This window comes from Gymnodraco acuticeps, unplaced genomic scaffold, assembly GCF_902827175.1.
Source record: "Gymnodraco acuticeps unplaced genomic scaffold, fGymAcu1.1, whole genome shotgun sequence".
Lineage (NCBI taxonomy): Eukaryota > Metazoa > Chordata > Actinopteri > Perciformes > Bathydraconidae > Gymnodraco > Gymnodraco acuticeps.
The window spans coordinates 63,371-87,115 of record NW_022989871.1 but is presented as its reverse complement, the minus strand read 5'-3'; the positions used below and the strand labels follow the sequence as shown (position 1 = coordinate 87,115).

The 23,745-nt window shown below is 40.5% G+C and overlaps 1 protein-coding gene across 1 annotated transcript in view; it reads left to right on the top strand.

Moving 5' to 3' along the window:
* Positions 1-2,805: 2,805 nt before the first annotated feature.
* Positions 2,806-23,745, top strand: part of sh3bp1 (SH3-domain binding protein 1) — a 26,727-nt gene continuing 5,787 nt past the window's right edge. The window contains 17 exon segments of the mRNA XM_034197181.1: positions 2,806-3,092; positions 7,373-7,415; positions 8,678-8,782; positions 8,870-8,946; positions 9,954-10,065; positions 10,351-10,427; positions 10,890-10,977; positions 12,232-12,300; positions 12,372-12,462; positions 13,232-13,368; positions 14,699-14,810; positions 15,564-15,645; positions 15,725-15,809; positions 17,120-17,146; positions 17,148-17,232; positions 19,065-19,157; positions 20,398-20,569. Coding sequence (XP_034053072.1) covers positions 3,043-3,092; positions 7,373-7,415; positions 8,678-8,782; positions 8,870-8,946; positions 9,954-10,065; positions 10,351-10,427; positions 10,890-10,977; positions 12,232-12,300; positions 12,372-12,462; positions 13,232-13,368; positions 14,699-14,810; positions 15,564-15,645; positions 15,725-15,809; positions 17,120-17,146; positions 17,148-17,232; positions 19,065-19,157; positions 20,398-20,569 — 1,505 coding nt within the window. The 5' untranslated portion in view covers positions 2,806-3,042.

The window sequence follows — 23,745 nt, the reverse complement described above, 5'->3', positions numbered from 1 at the left end:
TGTCGTGATTAAGTGTTCTATCGTGTTCAATCTTTCATTTAAGTGTTATTCGGAGCCTAATATTGTTCATGAAGCAATTTTCTTGCTGCTGTAAGAACAGATGTATCCAAATGTTATCCAAAACGACTTGCCATCCTTGTTAGTGCTGTGCATTTTGCAGTTTCCACCACTAGACTGCAGCACCTGACCTCCACCATGTGTGCTGCAGCTCTTCAGGCACTGAAAGCATCAGAAAAGGCTGTTTCACCACAAACCAGATCAAAAGACCCTCGTGTGGATTCACCTCGTGTGTCTGCAGAGGCGTTATAACTCGGACTGTGAGTGTTTCAGGATTTACAGGTACGTCATGTGACTCATCCTTATTACATCCTACTTTACACACAGAAACATGAGAAAGTCTTAGGTTTATAAAGCTTGCTTATAAAGGAATCAAGAAATTAAACATACATAATAATATATCATGAGTAAATAACAAGCAACTTTCTTGTGGTGCTTGCTTCAATTAATGGCAAAGAAACAACGATTTTGTGACGAGAATTGGACAAACTGGGGCAAAACAAACCCTTCACTTTAACAAGCAGGCTTCAGAAGAGACAGCTATAAATTAAAATCATTTTAAAACTGATTGAAAAAAAGCTTGTTTCCTCTTTCTGCTTTTTCACATCCTTTTTAAATTGTAAGCACACACGGCTAGCGTTTACAGAAGTACGCAGCAACCACAGAGGGCACGAGGTTTATTTTTTTAGAAGCGTAAGCATCACTTTTAATGAGATGCAAATCTATCCTCTTATATCTTCATTCTTGGAATTCTTCCACAACAGAAAACACTTTACAGAAACAACCCTTTATTAGATGTTTTTAATTTAGAGTTTGATAATATGAAGTGCTTCAGTCATAAGTGTAAGCAGGAAGTGCTTTTCTCACGGCAACATTGACCTTTCATGCATTTAAGCATGTCTATTGCATCAGAAACAAAATCACATACACTGACACACACATACCATGCATACATCACTTCAGGGGACATTACATTGATTTACATGCATTTCCTGGATACTTATCCTAACCTTCACCATAACCAACACATGCCTAACCCTTACCCTTAACCCTAACCCTTAACCTTTAACCTTAACCTAACCCTAACCAGGTCTTCACCCTAAAATTAATGATTGCCCTCATGGGGACCTCCATTTTGTCCCCATAAGGGAGGCGAGTCCCCCACACGTGACTGTGTAAACAGATTTAGGTCCCCACAAGTATAGTAATGCTAGGCCACACACACACACACACACACACACACACACACACACACACACACACACACACACACACACACACACACACACTTAATACAATGTCATTCTTTTTGGGGGCATCTTAAGAAACCATATTGTTACAGAGCAACACAATAAAAGACAGATTCAACTATAACTCATGACGTAACAAATCAGAGGGGGAGAAATAAGAGTCAATAACAGCCTGTAGTATATGTATAGTGTTTATATTATACTGCTCTAAAGTGTATTCAATTATATTAGTGCTCATATTATAGTGTTATTATATTCAGTTATCGTAATATGTCACACTACTGTCATACTGTGTTTACTCGTATGTACTTGTTCTATAAATACCACTGCTCTTCACCGCTTCTTTTGCACTTCTGGTTAGATGCATTTGGTTTTCTCAGTACTCTGTGCAATGACAATAGCATTTAATCCAATCTAATCTAACCTGACCTGAAGGGGATTTATAAAAGCAAGAGAGGATGGTCTGTGCTCTAAAACCTACAATCTTTGTCTGACAGTACAATATGTTTGACAGTACTACTGCTATTTATTTCAGGAAATTGTGCTTTTTTTTGTCTGGAAAGCTGAATAAAAACAAAGCTTGTACACCTTTGTAAACCTCTTTAAATTACATTAATGTAAAAATACGCTATGCTTTACATGAATGCACAAAAGAATATCTTATTTCATTTTCCTACAGTCAGTCCTACACATTTGTATACAAAGCTACCTTTCTAATATCTGCAAAGCTTTCTACTTTTCGTGTCAATACTGCCCATATCTTATTTGAAAAAATGCGTATGTAGTTTTTTGATATATCTATATTTGTAAATGTAAATACTGCTCTATATTTAAATGTTATTGTTATGAAAATATCTCTCGACACCGGGATGAGAATCAATAGTCTGGTACTAATTTATTCTTGCAAGAAGGAGCGGAGTTAAGTCACATACAAAGGATATGGTTCAACTCACACACACGAGGTATGCTGCTCAAAGGAGCATCAAGCTTATATAGTCTAAAGTCAGGAGGTACCAAACAGTGTCGTAAATCGGTTTGGCGTCACCAGGCGTCGGGAAGGTGTCGGGACATCTCTGGAAAGGCAGTGTTGCTCTTTGCCCCTCAAAGAGGAGAGGAGGCAAGTGTGTGTGCTCTCGTTGGTATCAACAACATGAATGATGCCCTGCCTTCTCCTATCTACGAGGAGGCAGCTGCAAGGTCGCACAGTGCAAGGTCACACACAGTATCATGCCCATCAGAAAACCCATAGTAAAGAAGACACCTTGTATTTTCTCCAACAGTTATTATAGTTTTATTTATGGCCCTTTTCTTACAATGTACCTTCTTTAAATGTGTGTTTATGTATGCAACATATACAAAGCAAAGTCCTCGTACCTACTTGTCAATAACCCCGTTTCTGTTTCTGATTCTGAAAGCATCTCAGCCCTCCTGCTGTGCAAGCTATGAGTGCAGTTTCTATAAGGCTTGCTTTTGAAATCATAGTGTGACAGTCGAATCTCTCTTCCCCCTCACAGTGCAACTTCCTCATTCAGCGCCTTGTGTTCGATGAGACTGAGGCACACACTCCTGAAACAAGAACGAAAGCTGACGGCTGACACACAACACACACACACACACACAGATAAAGACAGTCCGGTGTTCAGCTTCTCTCCCTGATGAAGTGACCGAGCTGTGGGAGTTTGGAGTGAGAAATCTGGAGCATCTGGACTGAAGGTCGGGGAGAAAAACTGCAACCATGCTGCGGCAGTCTCTGAACATCCTGATGCAGTTTGGCTCGGCTGCAAAGTAAGTCTCTACGCTCACTTAGAGTAGACTGAAGCATCCTGAAACTAAATACTAATAGAGCAAGCGTACCTTAAAGGGTCTTGGACGTATTGTTTTCTATCCTTTTAATGTTGTGTCTTATTTGTCCTTATTGTGTTGTAAATGTAGCTGCTGCGATAGTAGTGGAAAGTATATTTACTCAAGTACTGTATTTAAGGAAGACTTCTAGGTACTTTTCCATTTTATTCTACATTATCCACTACATTTATGTCATAGTTTTAGCTACTAGTTACTTTGCAAGTTCATATTTTTCATACATAACCTTAATCCACGTATACGCTATTCATTATTATATTGTATTAAGATACCTGGAAGTATAAAAAGCCACGTTAGCACCACCTCTAAATGTATCTGACAGCTGTGTATTTACACATACATTTAATTACAATTAGCTACACTTTTGCCAACAGTGATGAACATTAAAGCATCAAAAATGATTATCCAGATGTTGTATATAAACTCCTCTGAACCGGCCGTTTAGCATAAAGACTCTATCCCTTTTTTAGCATTTTTGGATGCCAACACTTTCATATGTATCTATTTCTTTGTGTTTTAAAGCGTGACCTTTAAAAGAAGATACAACACAATGACCCTCTTATGTATGACAAAGTCAAATGTACAAGAATAGAGCTTTGTTTAAACCAGAATATTTGTAATGGTACTTATTCTGGTGTTACCTGTAGCTGTGTTGGGAAACATTAAATACATGTATTAGCTCTCTGTTAGTACGACTCTCCTCTACTTGTGCAACCAGTCTCTTCCTTAAAATGTCACTTCCTCGCTGCGGTGGCTCAGTTTCACTTTATCTCCACAGGAGTGTTATAATAATAATAACTTTACTTGTATAGCACCAAATAAAACAGTTTGATCACAATACAATAAAACCAGTAGAGTACGCCCACGTTTAAAGCCAACTTTGTCTTTTAGTCATTCAAAGTGCTTCATAAAGCATCACAACATAGAGCAACTGAAACCCGTTTGAATCCTGAGCATCTTCACCTGCTGACACAGGAGAGGGTTTGACTTTCTCGCTTTGAGGAAATTAGTTTTTTTTCTTTCAGGTTTCCATGTTCTCGTTTTGTTTGCAAACGCAGTGTTTGTAAAGCTGGAAGGCCTCAGTGGCTGCTTCCTCTCGAAAGTGTCCGCACGTTGTTTGGGGTTTTGAGGGAAACACTGACGTGAAATCTGCGTGAATGTTCCCGGCAAAATCAACCTTTTGTTCTCACTTGCATACCTTACGTGTGAAAAGAGTCTGCCTGTATGTGACTGACGTTATGAAATGAGTGTGACCATTCCACACATTTTCAGGTGTGTGTGTGTGTGTGTGTGTGTGTGTGTGTGTGTGTGTGTATATGTGTGTGTGTGTGTGTGTATATGTGTGTGTGTGGCATCTCTGACATTTAATAATAAACAGCGTGCCTCTGCAGCAGTGCATTGTGGGTTTTCTCACTTTGTACTGGAACACCTTTTTGCAGAGAAACACACCTACACAAATATAACGCACGCACACAGTATTTACACCTACTTTACAGTGAGAACACATAGCATCAGCAAGATATAAGAACCCATTTATTATTTCTCTTTTATTTACAGTATACACATTTATTTCATATTTGTCCATTTTAATTACATTATATTTTATTTTCATTTATTTATTTGATTTATTTCGAATAAATGTGTCTGTCTTTAAACTATACATTTCAAAAACCGAAATAATTCAGATATGTACTAACACACTTTTAATAATGGGTTTAATTAACACAAAATATGAAATGTTTATAGTAAGGCAATAAATCAAAAATAATGATAAATAAACTCCATAAATATGAAATTATAAGAAAATGAATCGTACATTTTCCTTTTTTGGATGTTTCATGGGCTTCCTCACTTTACTCAGGAATATTACATTGATTGGTGATTAGTTGTCTCTGCGCCGATGAAAGTCAGATATAAAGGGAACTGGTGGTTGGTTAAAACACGCAGGGTATTTATCTTCTGTTTTTTAAACGCCAGATGTTTACTGGAGGGGATAAAAGGTGCGTTTAGAAGACCATCTGACCTCTGAACGAACTGGGTTTGGTTTCCTGTCTGTGTAAAGCTGCAGAACAGTTTGTTTCACCTCATCTCCTCCCCTCCTTCTTGCAGCAGATACTAGATGGTGTGTGTGTGTGTGTGTGTGTGTGTGTGTGTGTGTGTGTGTGTGTGTGTGTGTGTGTGTGTGTGTGTGTGTGTGTGTGTGTGTGTGTGTGTCTGTGTGCGCGCACGTTGATATGACCTTCCTAGCCGGAGATATGGCTGCATTTTACAATAAACTTCCGTTGTGTCGCTTAAAAACATTTATCGCAAATCGCAATCGCAATATCTGTCAGAAAAATCGCAATTAGATTATTTCCCCAAATCGCGTGTGTGTGTGTGTTGTGTGTGTGTGTGTGTGTGTGGTGTGTGTGTGTGTGTGTGTGTGTGTGTGTGTGTTTTGCGCGCGCACGTGATATGACCTTCCTAGCCGGAGATATGGCTGCATTTTACAATAAACTTCCGTGTGTGTCGCTTTAAAAACATTTATCGCAAATCGCAATCGCAATATCTGTCAGAAAATCGCAATTAGATTATTTCCCCCAAATCGCGTGTGTGTGTGGTGTGTGTGTGTGTGTGTGTGTGTGTGTGTGTGTGGTGTGTGTGTGTGTGTGTGTGTGTGGTGTGTGTGTGTGTGTGTGTGTGTGTGTGTGTGTGTGTGTGTGTGTGTGTGAACCACAGCAACCACACACTCCAGGTTTAGGTTGTTGTTGGCGTATAAATGTTTGTACTTGTCAGTCTGCACATATATGTTAAGGGTCAGAGCAGATGATGTGAACTTAAAGAGTGTTTTATAATTGATATCATCTTGTATCTCAGTTTCTTCCTCCAGCATGCAGCGCAGTAATGATGTTTCCATTAAGGGATATAGCATACAAAATCCCTTTTACATAGGATTAAGTCCAGTTATTATTCATAAAAACTTAATTTCATTCGCACATTTTTTTATTTGTATCACTTTATCTATTTTTATAATCCATTTGAAATCCATTTTTATATGCTCAAAAGTTCCTACTACCATCCGAGAGACCTATTTTGATCAATAAAATCACTTTTGTGGAGCATCAAATATATAATAATTGGAACAACGTTATTATTTCTAATGTTTATATTGTATTTGGTCACTTGGCTCCAAGATACATACCGTCCTGTCCTTTCCGAATATAATTGAATACCTTTTAAGAAACCTTCTATAACGCCAGTATATGACTCTGAGGTTGCATCCTCAGATGTGTTCAGTCATGCAATGTTTAAAAAATAAGATATTTAAAGGTGGGGTAGGTCATTCACTTCAGAAACACTTCTGCGACCAATCATCTGAGCCGGCTAAAGTAACTGGATGGCCTACCTGCCTGTCAGCCTTCCATCTGGGCACAAACTTATCTCGTGCCCTCATTGGTCATGTGCGCGTTCGTGTGTGTTGGAGGCGGGGCTCTGTAAGGAAGTGGCAGATTTCTAACGGTTGTGTATTTTCAAATTCTAGCGCACTCGAGCTGGTTTCTCCATTCTTACCTACCCCTACCTTTAACAGGACTAAAAGCTCTTGATTAGCACCGACTAAAATACATTTTCAGCCAAAGAAAAAGCAATGACAGCTATTTTACATAACATGCTAACAGACAACATGGGAGAGAAACACTTGGAAACTAGTAATTACTTGATTTCTGAGTATTTTCTAAGATTCAGAAATGTGCAGGATATATTTCCTGCACATTTTCTTATACCTGTTTCCATACAACTTAACAATAATCACATGAGAGAAGGAACTTTGAAAGATTATACTTGTGAAACCTCTTTTTTTCCATGTTCTTAAGTCATAAGCACGGGAAAAATACAATTTAGCTCAAACAAAAATAAATGTGATCACGGATATTATTTGTTTCCCTCGCCTCTCAAGGTTTCACGACTTTAAATGTTGGCTCTGATTCAAAACTGTGCTTTCGGGTACGCTACGAGTCCAACATCAAATGTCAACAGGACTAAAAGCGCTTGATTAGCATCGACTTTTTTATTGATGATTAAACAGAAAGTGGGACATTCGTGGGAGATATGCTCAGGATAAAGATATTCAATATCAAAGTTGTGTGTTATTTTTCTCACTGTTATGGACATCAAGGTTATTTCCCTCAATATATATGTATTAATAAACACACCATACCTTCCTGCAGGTCACATGATGCCACTGAACTCCTGCACGAGGACCTGGTTATGGTGAGAAGATTCAGCTTCTCCTTCAAGAATGTCTGTTCATCACCAACTGATTGATTTATGATTTCATCTTTATTTAATTCAAATGTATTGGTATTTTAGCTTCAGAAAAAAACTATCTTTAGTTATGAAATCTAGATCAGACACTGTTTGTTTATATATTTATATTACTGACTTGTTTACTGTTAAGTTATGATAACCAGTGCCTCTGTTCACCACCATTCAAAGAATACGTTAACAAACACAATTTGAAAATGTGCCACAACGTGTATTTAATAAATATTTTTAAATTAATAATAATAATAGTAAAAGGTCACCTATCATGCTATTTGTAGGCAATAGCATAGGTCTCAGATATATACAAATATATAAAAAACATGTCTATGAAGTGTTTTGCTCAAAATACCAAACAGATCACCCATTCTAGCCATGCCTCATATCCCTCTATTTCACTTCCTGTTTCAAAAGTGCTGATTCTGGGTATAAAGCTTTAAAAAGATTGATAATAAAAAAGGAGGGGTCTGAGCTCATGCGGGACCCGGCAGCTACTGTCTAAACTAAATGCTGCCGTGATGAAACGCCATATCATGGATTATCAAGGATTCTTTCTGAAACAGTCTGGAGCTCAAAGGCTTTCTCTCTTGCCGGTTATACCACAAGGTGAGTTCCTTTTTACTTCCTGCTTCTTCACACACATTCTCTCCAGTACAGGTTAGCTCTGAGTGTTAGCGATGCTAATGTAAACACCGACCATATTACGTCCAAAACAGTCGTGCATTGTTTCTGATAGCAACGTTTCTGATTGGCCCGTGGGTCCACATTTCAGATATTACGTCATATCGGACGCAAATCTGGACATATATTTATGAATGAAATACATCAAAAAGTGAATTTTGCATGATAGGTCCCCTTTAAAATAACAATCACATTTGTTTCATTATTTTTTTTATTATTAATTATTATTATTATATATTCTAATACTTTCCCATTACTATTTAATTCATATCATTTCTTTTACTACTAATCTTGTGTTTCTTATATAAATACATCTATACAATTGTGAATTTTAACTTTATATAAGTGGAGGCTTCAAATAATTACAGTGGGTTTTCTGCCTCTTCTTGCTCTGTATGTATATTTGTATATTTTTAAAGTGTGCCTCACAGTTAGCTACAATCAAAAGGAATATATAACGTTGTTTAACCTTTAATAACTGCTCTATATATGTTTATATGTGTGTTAAATATGTGTGTTTGTGTGTGCAGGTGGAGCAGCGTGTGGAGCCGGCTAAGAAGGCGGCTCAGGTTCTGCACAAGAAGCTGCAGGGCTGCATGCACAGCCACACTGGGCTGGACGCTGAGAAACGGATGGTACTGAAACGGATTCACCCATGAGGGAAAGGGCAGAAACTATATATTTGATTTGTTACTGAAAGATTTCTGCTCCTGGTTCTGCAGAAGAAGCTTCCTCTGATGCTGCTCTCTGTCAGCATGGCGGAGAGCCTCAAGGACTTCGATGCAGAGTCCTCCATCAGGTACGCAGAATCACATTTATTATCAAACATGTGTAATGGCATAGACATTACAAGCCTACAAGCCATAGCATGGACCAGGAAAATAATTACATAAAAAGGTCAGCTAGCATGCTATTTGTAGGCAATAACACAGGTCTCAGATATATAAAAAAATATAAAAAACATGTCTATGAAGTGTTTTGCTCAAAATACCAAACAGATCACCCATTCTAGCCATGCCTCATATCCCTCTGTTTCACTTCCTGTTTTAAAAGTGCTGATTTGGGTATAAAGCTTTAAAAAAAGCTACTGTCTAAACTAAATGCTGCCGTGATGAAACGCCATATCATGGATTATCAAGGATTATTTCTGAAACAGTTTGGAGCTCAAAGGCTTTCTCTCTTGCCGGTTATACCACAAGGTGAGTTCCTTTTTACTTCCTGCTTCTTCACACACATGCTCTCCAGTACAGGTTAGCTCTGAGTGTTAGCGATGCTAATGTAAACACCGACCATATTACGTCCAAAACAGTCGGGCATTGTTTCTGATAGCAACGTTTCTGATTGGCCCGTGGGTCCACATTTCAGATATTACGTCATATCGGACGCAAATCTGGATCAGCTCCGTTTTTAGAGATTTGGGTACGGAGGAAAAGAGAGAGGGTTTTATTTTCTGATGCTGCGTGAGAACACATGTTTATGTATACAAGACATCAGGAAGTGCATTTTGCATGATAGGTCCCCTTTAATAATAATACAATAAAAAAAAATATATATATATAAAAAAAACAAGAAATCATGCATAAAAAAACATTAATTTGATAAAAAGAGAGAGAAATTAATGAAAGATTTGCTATATTGGAAGCCTTTGTTTAACAGTGTTTTTATGTGTGTGTGTGTGTGTGTGTGATGTGTGTGTGATGTGTGTGTGTGGTGTGTGTTGTGTGTGTGTGTGTGTGTGTGTGTGTGTGTGTGTGTGTGTTGTGTGTGTGTGTGTGTGTGTGTGTGTGTGTGTTCTGTGTGTGTCAGGAGGGTGCTGGAGATGTGCTGCTTCATGGAGAAGATGCTGGCCAGCATGCTCGCAGACTTTGAGATGAAGGTGGAGAAAGATGTTTTGGAGCCGCTGAACAAGCTCAGCGAGGTGAGAGACTGAACATATTGATATTTAATGAATTAAGTGTCAACAGTTCAACACTAACGAAAGTGTTATTTATTGCACTGCTCTGGCGTTATATAGTCTGTGTTTTTGTTCAGTATGTTTATCACCAGAGTCACGGCTTGTTGTTCATTTCTGTCCCACTATATTGTCTGAATACATTTATGGACGACTTTTCTGTAGCTGACTGGAAATTAAATAGCAAAACATAGAATGGATATAATGTTTTTGAACCATTCCTTTAACTGAATGTATTTTGTTTCCTTCCAGGATGATTTACCAGAGATTCTCAAGAACAAGAAGCAGTTTGCAAAACTCACTACAGACTGGAACAGCGCCAGAACCAAGTGAGCCTCATTCGCTGATACCTGTTACAATCAATCCAACATCGAACACACATTTTAACAACTGTCTGTCTGTCTGTGTGTGTGTGTGTGTGTGTGTGTGTGTGTGTGTGTGTGTGTGTGTGTGTGTGTGTGTGTGTGTGTGTGTGTGTGTGTGTGTGTGATGTGTGTGTGTGTGGTGTGTGTGTGTGTGTGTGTGTGTGTGTGTGTGTGTGTGTGTGTGTGTGTGTGTGTGTGTGGTGTGTGTGGTGTGTGTGTGTGGTGTGTGTGTGTGTGTGTGTGTGTGTGTGTGTGTGTGTGTGTGTGTGGGTGTGTGTGGTGTGTGTGTGTGTGTGGTGTGTGTGTGTGTGTGTGTGTGTGTGTGTGTGTGTGTGTGTGTGTGTGTGTGTGTGTGTGTGTGTGTGTGTGTGTGTGTGTGTGTGTGTGTGTGTGTGTGTGTGTGTGTGTGTGTGTGTGTGTGGTCAGGAGCCAGGCCAGCACGGGTCCTCAGGCAAAGCAGGACGGGCTGAGGGAGGAAGTGGAAGAAGCCTGGAGGAGGTTAGAGAACATCAAGGTATCTGCATTTCTTTTACACACATACCTGGGAAAATGTCTATTATTAAAGGTCTCATGTCATGGCCATTTCTACTGATCATAATTCCATTGTTGACGTCTACTAGAATAAATGTATATTGTGCAATTTTCCAAACTCACATTGGTTTCTCATACAGCATCTCTGTATAGTATGTGTATTCACTCTTTGTCCTAAACGGCTCGTTGGAGCTCCTGCCCCCCCCCCCCCTCTATGTGAGCCCAGTGGCCGTCTGCGAGACAGCGAGACACAGCAAAACCCAGTCCGAAACACACACACACCAGCAGGCTGGCTGGGAGTTTGTGTTTGTGCCCAGGCTGAGTTCCGTGGTGTCTCGCTGTCTCGCCGACCCCACACCAGTGAGCCAGCTCACAGTGAGCCGGCTCAGTGTCCCGCTCCTCGCAGCAGCGAGCCTCGCAACGTCCCGCCGAGTGTGTGTGTGTGAGGAAGTCCGTGGATTGGTCCAAACGTAACGGCTCAGTGGACGTAACATCACTATACCCGAAATACGTCACTATACCCAAGAAGTAAACAATGGAAAAGATAAATGTCCAACGAGGCGTTCTGGGGCAGCATAGACAGGTCTTCTCTGTGTTAGAGTTTTACTCGCTACAGGGTGTACTTTGAGGGTTTGTGACTGCAGACCGTTTACATGCAGAACAACCTTCATAACACACAAGGGGACGGGTGATAACCGGAAAAGCATGACATGGGACCTTTAAGAGAAACACTATGAGAAAAAATATGTTTTCTTCATGCACTTGTCACATTTTGGGAGTTTTCTTTCAAATATGTGGCAAGAAAAGATCCAAATCAGGTGATTATTGTAACCATTTTATCCATTTTCATCTGTAAGTTTCTCCTAAATTCACCAGAAAGTAGCATTAGATCATTCCTAATTTGAATATTTAAACAAAATAATTGTCTTATTGACTGTGATCAACTGAGGAAGTTTCATGATGATATCTATTAGTTATTTTTTGTTATCCTATTCACCTGTAGTGTCTTTTTAAATGTATGAATTTTACAATACGTATCTTTAAAGGCTGTTTTCGCAAAACCATTTTTTCTCACACTCAGAACCCATAATTCTTTCTGCAAACAACCTTTGTTTTTACTATGTCAGCTAAATAAAACGGATTTCCCCCACATGTAACACAAAAATAAATGTAAGTAATAAACATTGGAGGTTTCACCGTGACATATCTTTACCCTTTTCACTCTCTGTCTCTGCAGGATCAGTACTCTGCAGATCTGTATCACTTTGCAACCAAAGAAGACGACTACGCTAACTACTTCATCCGTGTGAGTTGCAGATTTGACTTATTCTTTTTCTCTTTAAGTGCTCAAACTAAATACAACTTCTCTGGTTTTAGCTTCTGGAGCTGCAGGCCGAGTATCACAAACACTCCCACGAGTTCCTGGACAAAAACATCAGCGAGCTCAAAGAGAACCACAGTCAAAAAGGTAGATTGCATCACTTTATTTTCTGCGCTGTCACTTAGGGATGCATACCGGTATCCGGTATTACCGAAATACCGGTTACTGGTGGCTACGGTATACCGTACTGAAATCAGATCCGGTTTCGATACTTTAATTTTTTTTTAAATTAATTTGAAAAGTGAGTCCGTGCCCGTGATGGCGGGTGTTATAAATTAGATTGCATAATCGTTTTTCTTCATATGTTCAATACTAGAAAGGTAAAAGTCCCACAAATGAACTGTGATGGGATTTGTTTTCTCTCACCAGCAAATATTGATTTTAAAGATGAGATTTGTTTGTTTGTGCAATGCCGAGATCTCATGACCTTTATTCTATTATGTATTTGTTCTCTAGTCGAATCTCAGGTTTAACATTAATTATAACGGTGCTATAACGGTCTGTTTGCATTGACAAGATGTGCTATTCACGCGGCACACCTGATGGCGGGTGTTATAAAAGATATTCCATAATCGGTTTTCTTCATATTTTTTATGTATTTTTCATTGTTTGTTCACTAAAAGGTCCAAGAAGTCCCACAATTGAATTTAATATTCATTTGACATGTTAACTATATCGTAAAGCGCTTCATGGGAGTAATTGTGGGATGATACATTTTCAAAGTATCACGATATGTATCGGTTGAGTATCGGTATCGTTCAGTGGTATCGGTATCGTAAAAAAGTCAACGATATGCATCCCTGCAGTATTTCTACGTGTGCTCTTATTACCTCTGTATGTTCATCTCATTGTTCAGGGTCACAGCTGAGCCTCTCCAATCAGAAGGTGTACGGCGAGCCTCTTCTCTCTCATCTGTCTGAGAGCAACAGAGAAATCGCTGTTCCCATCGAGGAGTGTATCCACATGTTGCTGAGAACAGGCATGACTGAGGAGGTAGGACTTCTGATAGCATGGGACTTTAGTTTAAAGGGTCCTATAATACTCATTTTGAGGGTCATATCAGTATTTATTACATGGCTTAGTTGAATACTTGATGCTGATTAGTAAATTCAGAACACGTGACACCCTGTTAATCCAGTAGTACAGACCGCTGTCAAGGACTTATTGACCGTTGTTAAGGACGCTCACATCTGCAGAAAGAAGTCTGGTCTGGTTGTTTGCTTGTCTTTAGTTTTCCGTTGTCTACCGTCTGAGAGCAACATGGAGGATTTTAATATTAATTTGAATATATTTGGAGAGCACAGTAATTTGGATGAATGGTTAGTGGCTGATGAGTCCCCAGCGAAGAAAAGAAAAAGACAAGTGGGACAAGAAAACAGCGGAGAAGTAACGGGCAGAAACCCTCCTTTTTACGCAACGGTCCAGACATAGACATCAAACGGCGACACATATTCAGTGTGCGGTTCCTTTGGCATTAGGGCAGGGATATCTAGATACTTTCCAAGGTCTGACATAATGAATTGTGCTACTTTTAAAGCAAGCAGCGATGTTTTCAAATCTGTAATCAAAAAGCTCCTCAAAAACGCTATCGAAGCAGTTCCTGCCGTTAGTTCAAACAGTAACAACAGCCTTTTTTCTTAGCGGATGCATGTCATTTTAAATCAATACAACTATTTTTTAAATCACTAATACTATTTTTTAAATCAATAAAAATATGTTTTAAATCTATTAAAGTATTTCAATTAATATTGGGAGTCATGTCGTTACTTTGTTGAGAATGTGGCCGTGTAATAAGCGGGATAATGTGCAGCGAGGCCTCTCTTTTCACCCTCTGTCTGAAACCAGAGCCCAGTCTGCTCTGATTGGTTAGCTGGCCGGCTCTGTAGTGATTGGTCAACCGCTTAGAGATGTCCCGCCCCTTAGCCTATCACGTACAATGTGTTGGAGCGCTAGCCAATAGAAGCACAAGTGTGGCATAGTTTCACTGTTACATGTCTGATATGTGTATGTAATGTAAAGCGCTTTGGGCATTCGCAAAAGCGCTCTAATAAATGTAATGAATTATTATTATTATTATAGTGATGTCCCGAAGTAAAAAAATGATTCAAATGGGATCGTTTTGAGGGGGGGGGGGAGAGAAACTCCCTCTGGAGGTCACACAGGGATTTTAGCCTTTGCAGACCATTTACATGCACACTATAGAACACACTACAGGAGAGGGAAACCCCAAAAAACACCATAGGGCCTCTTTAAGTGTTTTTGCTCTGCACGGTTGCTCCTGCTCCAGCTCTAACATTTAATCTCTCTTCCTCTCGTCCATCAGGGTCTGTTTCGTCTGGCGGCAGCCGCCTCGGTGGTGAAGAGGCTGAAGATGTGTTTGGACCAGGAAGCGGTCGACCACAGCGAGTTCAGCATGGACCCTCACGCTGTGGCCGGTAGGGTTTACTCCACCTCTGTTCCCTCAGATTTCACTCTTCCTCGTTTGTTCAGTCAACGTGACTTTTGCTGCTTATGCTTTCTGCACAGTTCCTCTTCTGTTTACTCCAAATACTGACGCGGTTGCAGCTTCCAGTAATGTAACATGAATATTTCATGTGTGCTGGATACTTTTAGATCAGGTTTGATGTGTGTGGATCCACTTTTACCAAATAGTTAAAGAAAACAGGCAACCTAATGACAATATAATCTACCTGCAAGCACTGTGAACCCGGAGTTCCCAAACGTTTTATTATAGAAATGTATAGCAGGGAACCCAGTAATTACAAACTGCCAGATGCTAACTCACATATGTTGGGCAATTTGCACAATTAGCATAAAACTTTGATCCTAAACATTTCAGAATCCCCAATAACCCCCAGAACCACTCAAAACTGTTGTAATCGACCAAGCCATTTTTAACTATTGTCTACACAAGCTATAATACTAATTAATGCATTTTGTGCTAAATGTGCAAATTGCCCAACATATGCAAGTTAGCATCCGGGAGTTTCCATGTGCTGGGGACCCGTACTTTACACTTCTATATTAAAACTTTTGGGTACTCAACATTTCCGGGTTCACTACAGGACTCTATGAGCTGGGACATAGACCTATATGTATCATTGGTTATTCATTTTTGACACAAATGGACAGTATTTATCGCAACATAGCTCTTGTTTAAATGCATTATTGATCTGTTACTGTGACAGGAGCTCTGAAGGGTTACCTGCGAGAACTTCCCGAGCCTCTAATGACCTCTGAACTCTACAACGACTGGTTTAAAGCAGCAGGGTGTGTATATTATCTACGCTTTATAAATTTCAGCTGTGGTTTAAAGTCAGTTTCTTGAGATTTATGTTTTTCTTCACAGGGAAAAAGACCTGCCAGAGAAACTGGAGCAGTTCAGAGTACTACTTAAACAACTGCCGCCTGAAAACTACAACAACCTCAGGTGTGTACTTGCTGTGTACTTTAATCTTCTGGCATTCACGCATTTAAACACAACTACTGCTAGGCACACACGTCAGACAATGTTCAGCATTTCAAGAAACAAGAGCTATAATCTTTCATTTAAATGTCCCATGTCATGCTTTTCTGGTTATCACCCGTCCCCTTGTGTATAATGTAGCTTTTTCTGCATGTAAACGGTCTGCAGAGTCACAAACCCTCAAAGTACACCCTGTAGCGAGTAAAACTCTAACACAGAAAAGACCTGTCTATGCTGCCCCAGAACGCCTCGTTTCTCTTTTTCCATTGTTTACTTCTTGGGTATAGTGACGTATTTCGGGAATAGTGACGTAATGTAACGTAACGGCTTGGCGGATTGGTCTATTTGGACCAATCTGCGGAGCCGTTACGCGGAGCCGTTACGTTTGAACCAATCCACGGACTTCCTCACACACACACACACACACTCGGCGGGACGTTGCGAGACTCGCTGCTGCGAGGAGCGGGACACTGTGAGCTGGCTCACTGGTGTGGGGTCGGCGAGACAGCGAGACACCGCGGAACTCAGCCTGGGCACACACACAAACTCCCAGCCAGGCTGTGAATGTGTGTGTGTGCCCAGGCTGAGTTCCGCGTTGTCTCGCAGACCGCCACTGGATTCACAGGGAGGGGGGGGGGGCAGGAGCTCCAACAAGCCGTTTAGGACAGTACATACTCCTCAATAATGTAATTATGATCAGTAGAAATGGCCATGACATGGGACCTTTAACTGGATCATAATGTCTTTTTAGCCGCACTAGCGATTTAGCTTTATCAATAGTGACGCTAGCATTGTCATTCTTAGCATGCTGACGTTAGAGCTCAAAAGCTAATCTATTGTTGAAAGCAGCCGTACAAAGCGCAAGATTATATCCATACACTCTCCGTTTGACACAGATTTCCTCCAGTATTTGATTATTAGATTAGCTCAAAATATCATTGTGTAAATAGTCTTCCTACAACTTTTCTCTATATCGCCCGACCTCAACACGGTGTTACGTACATTTTGTGCCTGTTCTGTGTGCAAGAAACTGTAAAGAACATATATGTATGTGCATGAAATAAAAGGTAAAAGGCCTTTCTGAAAAGGATTTTAAAAGGGTTTAAAAAGCCTGAAATGCATCACATTTGAATACCTCAGCACATTTTAATCATCTGAGTTTGATCCTGTTGGTTTTCTGTCCAACCCACACGTCTACAACCTTTTCAAATATGTATTAACCAGCTTTATACTCCTCTTCCTCTCTGATCTGGTTTTGTTCCTCTTCCTCTCCGTCAGTACCTGGTCCAGTTCTTGTCTCTGTTGGTCCGAGCAGGCAGCCGTCAACAAAATGTCTCCGAGTAACATCGCCATCGTCCTGGGGCCCAACCTGCTGTGGCCCCGATCTGAAGGTGCGTATAGTGACTTAAAGGGTCACCTATTATGCAAAATCCACTTCTTCATGCCTCTTCTACATCAACATGTTGTCCCCTCTTCTTCATGTCTCTTCTACAGTCAACATGTGTCCCCCTCTTCTTCATGTCTCTTCTACATCAACATGTGTCCCCTCTTCTTCATGTCTCTTCTACATCAACATGTGTCCCCTCTTCTTCATGTCTCTGTCTACATCAACATGGGTCCCCGCTTCTTCATGTATCTCCTACAATCAACATGTGGTCCCCTCTTCTCATGTCTCTTCTAACATCAACATGGTGTCCCCTCTTCCTTCATTCTCTTCTATATGTCTCTTCTACAACCATTGTTTCCCCTCTTCTTTCATTGTCTCTTTCTACCATCAACATGTGTCCCCCTTCTTTCATGTTCTCTTCTACATCAACATGTGTCCCATTTCTAATGTCTCTTCTTACATCAACATGGTCCCTCTCTTCATGTCTCGTCTACATCAACATGTGTCCCCTCTTCTTCATGTCTCTTCTACATCAACATGTGTCCCATCTTCTTCATGTTCTCTTCTACATCAACATGTGTCCCCCCTTTCTTCATGTCTCTTCTACATCAACATGTGTCCCCTATTCTTCAATTGTCTCTTCTACATCAACATGTGTCCCCTCTTCTTCATGTCTCTTCTACATCAACATGTGTCCCCTCTTCTCCATGGTCTCTTCTACATCAACATGTGTCCCGCTCCTGTGGAAAGAGACTCTGAAAGTTTCAGGAACAAAGATTCTCTCTCTTTTTGATCCATTTTCTATAAAAACCTGTCTGAAAATGAGCTGATCAGATTTTGGCCACTTTATGATGTCATAACGATGTGTTGTCTTGTGTAACCATTAGCCAATCAGCAACCAAGGTAACCCCCCCGCCCCCTTATCACCTGAATCTCCTCCTAGAGCACCATTGTGTTCTTTGTAACCAAATGTCTCTCAGAGGGGCGTGGGGAGGGGCTCCTTATTTTCATCTAAAGTAACAGACAGAGAATCAGCACTTTGGAAACAGGGCTGAAACAGAGGGGATTATGGGTAATGCTGCAATGATCTGTTTGGTGTTTCAGCCAATCAGAGACTGGTTCTGTATATATCTGAGACCTGTGATATATTGATGAAAAACAGTATGATAGGGGACCTTTGATCCTGCCTCTACTTTCTACCATACGTCACGTCTTCCTCTTGCATTATATTGGTGTCCTAATATCAAAGCATTTGTTACATATTTCATCACCCAAACCACAGCATCCTGTTCAAAACCCCTGCATTTTAAGTCATGTTTTTGGTCTCTTCGTGCAATAATGCCTCTATAACCTCAGACCACTATTTCTATTTTATTTGTATTTACTCGCACATCTCCAAACATTCTCTCGCACTATTTTATCAGTTTTATTTCTTCTATCTCCTATATGTGTTGCACTGTTGGAGGACCCTGTGACCTAAGTTTTTCATTGCCATATCGACACTGTAGCTAATGTGCTAATGACAATAAAAGCCTTGAAACTTGAAACCTGTAATGCAAAATCAAGTTTTATACATAATAAAAAATCAACCGCAGTGTTGTCAGATGTATATGTAAATAGGAAATAAAATACTAGTCATAATAATAAGAAACTAAGTTATAAATAATGAATAGAGTATTGTGTTTCTCTTTGTTCTTGTTCTTTTGAATTAATGACAGTTCACAAACAGCTTTTAGGTGCCTTTATCGCCACCTTCTGGAGTGTGGATCAGGAGTTTGTCTTTTAAAGAAATAACTTCATGGTGGTATTAATGTGTGTTTTCTCTCTGCCTCTGTAGGGAAGCGTTTGACATGGCCTCAGCTTCTTCGGTCCAAGTGGTGACGGTCATCGAACCTCTCATTCAGTACAGCTCCAGCCTCTTCCCCGAAGGTAAGCACACACTGAGGCACTATTTCATCAGGTATCTCAGGTTTGTAGTTTGTTGCATTGTTGGAGTAGCCTGGTGACAATTAAGGCTTTCATTTGACTCATTTTGTGTTACAAAAATAAATATATTTCGCCAAATCATGATATTTTCCAACCCTGACCAAGTGCAAATGCGATCGGGGAGAAAACACACTTCCATTAAAACACACAATACAATACGAAGACAATATTGAAATTCCTACCGCCTAATACTGTTAACTTTAAAGTCTCTTGCCCAAACCAGAGCCTATATGGCGCTGGCCCAAACTAGCAACCCAACCGCAGTGATGCGTCCTAAAACCCGGAAGTAAGTTAGCATTTTACCACTTCCGGTTCCTTCGACAAAAAGCAATGCAATCTCTCCAAAGGGTTTTGGAAAATAGCTGAACTAAGGTCTGTGGTTGAGACACATTGAAGAGACGGATCACGTTTTGTTCTACAACATTAAACACATCAGCAGTGACCCCACTGGTGATTTCTGAAGAGTATACGTGGTTGTTACCAAGTGGCTGAATAGGACTACAGAAGTTGTCCAGGCCGTTTTACGTCATTACACCGAACACGTAAACACTCCTCTAAGTGTGTTTGCCCTGTTCTGCTTGAAAGCAAGAACCTGCCTCCTGCAGACTGTTCAAACAAACGCTTCAACTCGTACCATTTACAATCTGTATGTTTGAATACGGATCTTAAGTTGGCGTGACGTTGAAGCAGCGACCCTGCTGTAGTTCCTTTATAGCATAACGTTAGCATTTTGCTTCTGGCGACTAGATTTATGATTAGAAAATGATAAAAGTAGGGTAGACATGTGGAGATTATCCGGCTGAACAAAACGTGATCCGTCTCTTCAATGTGTTTCAACCACAGACCTTAGTTCCAGCTATTTTCCAAAATCCTATGGAGAAATTGCATTGCGTTTTTGACGAAGGAACCGGAAGGAGTTTACTTCCGGGTTTTAGGACGCGTCACTGCGGTTCTCAAACATCAGTAACTATAAAAAAAGTTGTCCTCTTTTATATGTAATATTCAGTACTTTATATATTGTTTTTGGTAAGTTGTTTAAACCAAGGTTAATTTAAGGTAATAATGTAGGTGTCTACACTGAAGTAGTAGTGAAGGCTAAAACTCAACAAGAAACCTTTAATTATTCTCTAAATGACATGCTGTATTCTGATGAAGCACTCATAAATGTTTTGTTTTTGGTCAGCTCTATCTTTTGAGATCCCCGTCCTTCCCGAGGTGCCGGACGTGTCCCAAGAAGTTCCAGATTCCCAGTCTCTGATCCCAGAAAAGGATAAACTGAGCAGAACCGTCTCCTCCACCTCATCCACAGCCTCCTCCTGCTCCTCCTATCACACGGCTCTCTCAAAGTCAAACAGGTACCGCTCTATGATAACAAATTGCTCAATCATTACACCTTCTGGCTTAGATTATGACATTATAAGTGTGTGCTCTAGGTTTGTATCAAATGCCATAATGTGATATGAGATTTTTGTTCATATCGCTAAACCTGAACATTTGCCCCCAGAATAGGATGTTCCTTTTTGCTGCATAACGTTGGCGTTTTCTGTCTAAGCATGCTTGTCAAAAAAAAACGTGGGACAATGATAACAATCATAACAAGATGATCTGGTTACATTATGACAAAGGGTGTTTCTCAATGTCAAGGAAGGATGCTCCAGAGCCACTATTTCAAGGATGCTACGTCATCGAGTCCCGCCGAAGGACTGTGCCAATGTCCAGGCTCCTTGGAATTCTACCGAGGCCGGCGTCCTTCGGAGCGAGACATTTCGAGGCTGCACATGTGTATCCTCCGCGGTCTTAAAATCCCCACAATGCTTTGCGCACGGACCAATTTCCCAAAATCTGTGGCGGAAAATGTAAGGCGGGGCCTCTCATATGACGCACACTTGCTCGCCTGTTCCACTCGTCGTTTTCCGAATGCCAGGAAGGATTCTTGCCTCGCTTCTGAAGCAAGTGATTCGGAAGACATGTCCTACCAAGGAAGCGTCCTCGACATTGAGAAACACCCAAAAATCTTGGGTTCTGAAAGTGAAGCAAATGCTGAAGCGCCTGCAACTTGCATTATTTTTTATGTCGAGCAGGGGGGCGATACCACTGGTTGCAAAAATAAGTCAGATTGTATAGAAGTCTATGAGAAAATGATCCCACTTCTCTCTTAGTTTATTAACTCGGTAAACTTTTCCCTGCAGAGTTTATGATCTCAATCTGTAGTTTCAAGTCTTCCTCAGCACTGCATGATGTTATATTGTAAATTATATTCTCATTTAGAGTAAAAAAGACGATAAAGCAGCGTGTGCTTTAGGGTTTTGACCTATGTGGTTTTGACATGTCGCTCCACGATATTTTCTGATTAGAGGGTTGTGTTTTTTGTTTTTTTTACTTTTCCATGTCTCTTCTACATCAGCATGTGTCCCCTCTTCTTCATGTCTCTTCTACATCAACATGTGTCCCCTCTTCTTCATGTCTCTTCTACATCAGCATGTGTCCCCTCTTCTTCATGTCTCTTCTACATCAACATGTGTCCCCTCTTCTTCATGTCTCTTCTACATCAACATGTGTCCCCCTCTTCTTCATGTCTCTTCTACATCAGCATGTGTCCCCTCTTCTTCATGTCTCTTCTACATCAACATGTGTCCCCTCTTCTTCATGTCTCTTCTACATCAACATGTGTCCCCTCTTCTTCATGTCTCTTCTACATCAACATGTGTCCCCTCTTCTTCATGTCTCTTCTACATCAACATGTGTCCCCTCTTCTTCATGTCTCTTCTACATCAACATGTGTCCCCTCTTCTCCATGTCTTTTCTACATCAACATGTGTCCCCTCTTCTTCATGTCTCTTCTACATCAACATGTGTCCCCTCTTCTTCACGTCTCTTCTACATCAACATGTGTCCCCTCTTCTTCATGTCTCTTCTACATCAACATGTGTCCCCTCTTCTTCATGTCTCTTCTACATCAACATGTGTCCCCTCTTCTTCATGTCTCTTCTACATCAACATGTGTCCCCTCTTCTCCATGTCTCTTCTACATCAACATGTGTCCCCTCTTCTTCATGTCTCTTCTACATCAACATGTGTCCCCTCTTCTCCATGTCTCTTCTACATCAACATGTGTCCCCTCTTCTTCATGTCTCTTCTACATCAACATGTGTCCCCTCTTCTCCATGTCTCTTCTACATCAACATGTGTCCCCTCTTCTTCATGTCTCTTCTACATCAACATGTGTCCCCTCTTCTTCATGTCTCTTCTACATCAACACGTGTCCCCTCTTCTTCATGACTCTTCTACATCAACATGTGTCCCCTCTTCTTCATGTCTCTTCTACATCAACATGTGTCCCCTCTTCTCCATGTCTCTTCTACATCAACATGTGTCCCCTCTTCTTCATGTCTCTTCTACATCAACATGTGTCCCCTCTTCTTCATGTCTCTTCTACATCAACATGTGTCCCCTCTTCTTCATGTCTCTTCTACATCAACATGTGTCCCCTCTTCTTCATGTCTCTTCTACATCAACATGTGTCCCCTCTTCTTCATGTCTCTTCTACATCAACATGTGTCCCCTCTTCTCCATGTCTCTTCTACATCAACATGTGTCCCCTCTTCTTCATGTCTCTTCTACATCAACATGTGTCCCCTCTTCTCCATGTCTCTTCTACATCAACATGTGTCCCCTCTTCTTCATGTCTCTTCTACATCAACATGTGTCCCCTCTTCTTCATGTCTCTTCTACATCAACATGTGTCCCCTCTTCTCCATGTCTCTTCTACATCAACATGTGTCCCCTCTTCTTCATGTCTCTTCTACATCAACTGTGTCCCCTCTTCTTCATGTCTCTTCTACATCAACATGTGTCCCCTCTTCTTCATGTCTCTTCCAAATCAACATGTGTCCCCTCTGTGGAAAGAGACTCTGAAAGTTTCAGGAACAAAGATTCTCTCTCTTTTTGATCCATTTCTATAAAAACCTGTCTGAAAATGAGCTGATCAGATTTTGGCCACTTTATGATGTCATAGCGATGTGTTGTCTTGTGTAACCATTAGCCAATCACCAACCAAGGTACCCTCCCCCCCCCCCTTATCACCTGAATCTCCTCCTAGAGCACCATTGAGTTATTTTTAACCAAATCTCTCTCAGAGGGGCGTGGGGAGGGGCTCCTTATTTTCATCTAAAGTAACAGACAGAGAATCAGCACTTTGGAAACAGGGCTGAAACAGAGGGGATTATGGGTAATGCTGGAATGATCTGTTTGGTGTTTGGAGCCAAACACTTCAGAGACATGTTTTGTATATATCTGAGACCTATAATATATTGAGGAAAAACAGTATAATAGGGCACCTTTAAAGAACCATACAATATCTTGCTTCTTTGCTGCTCTTGCGTCACTTATGGTAAAAACCGAGATGGTGACGGCCAAATGCAAAGTTTAAAAAGCCACAAACCAATGGTTACGTCCACTTCTTATATATATAGTATATGGATTGCACACTATTGGCTACAAATAGTAAGCTGTAAGTGACCATTTCAACTTT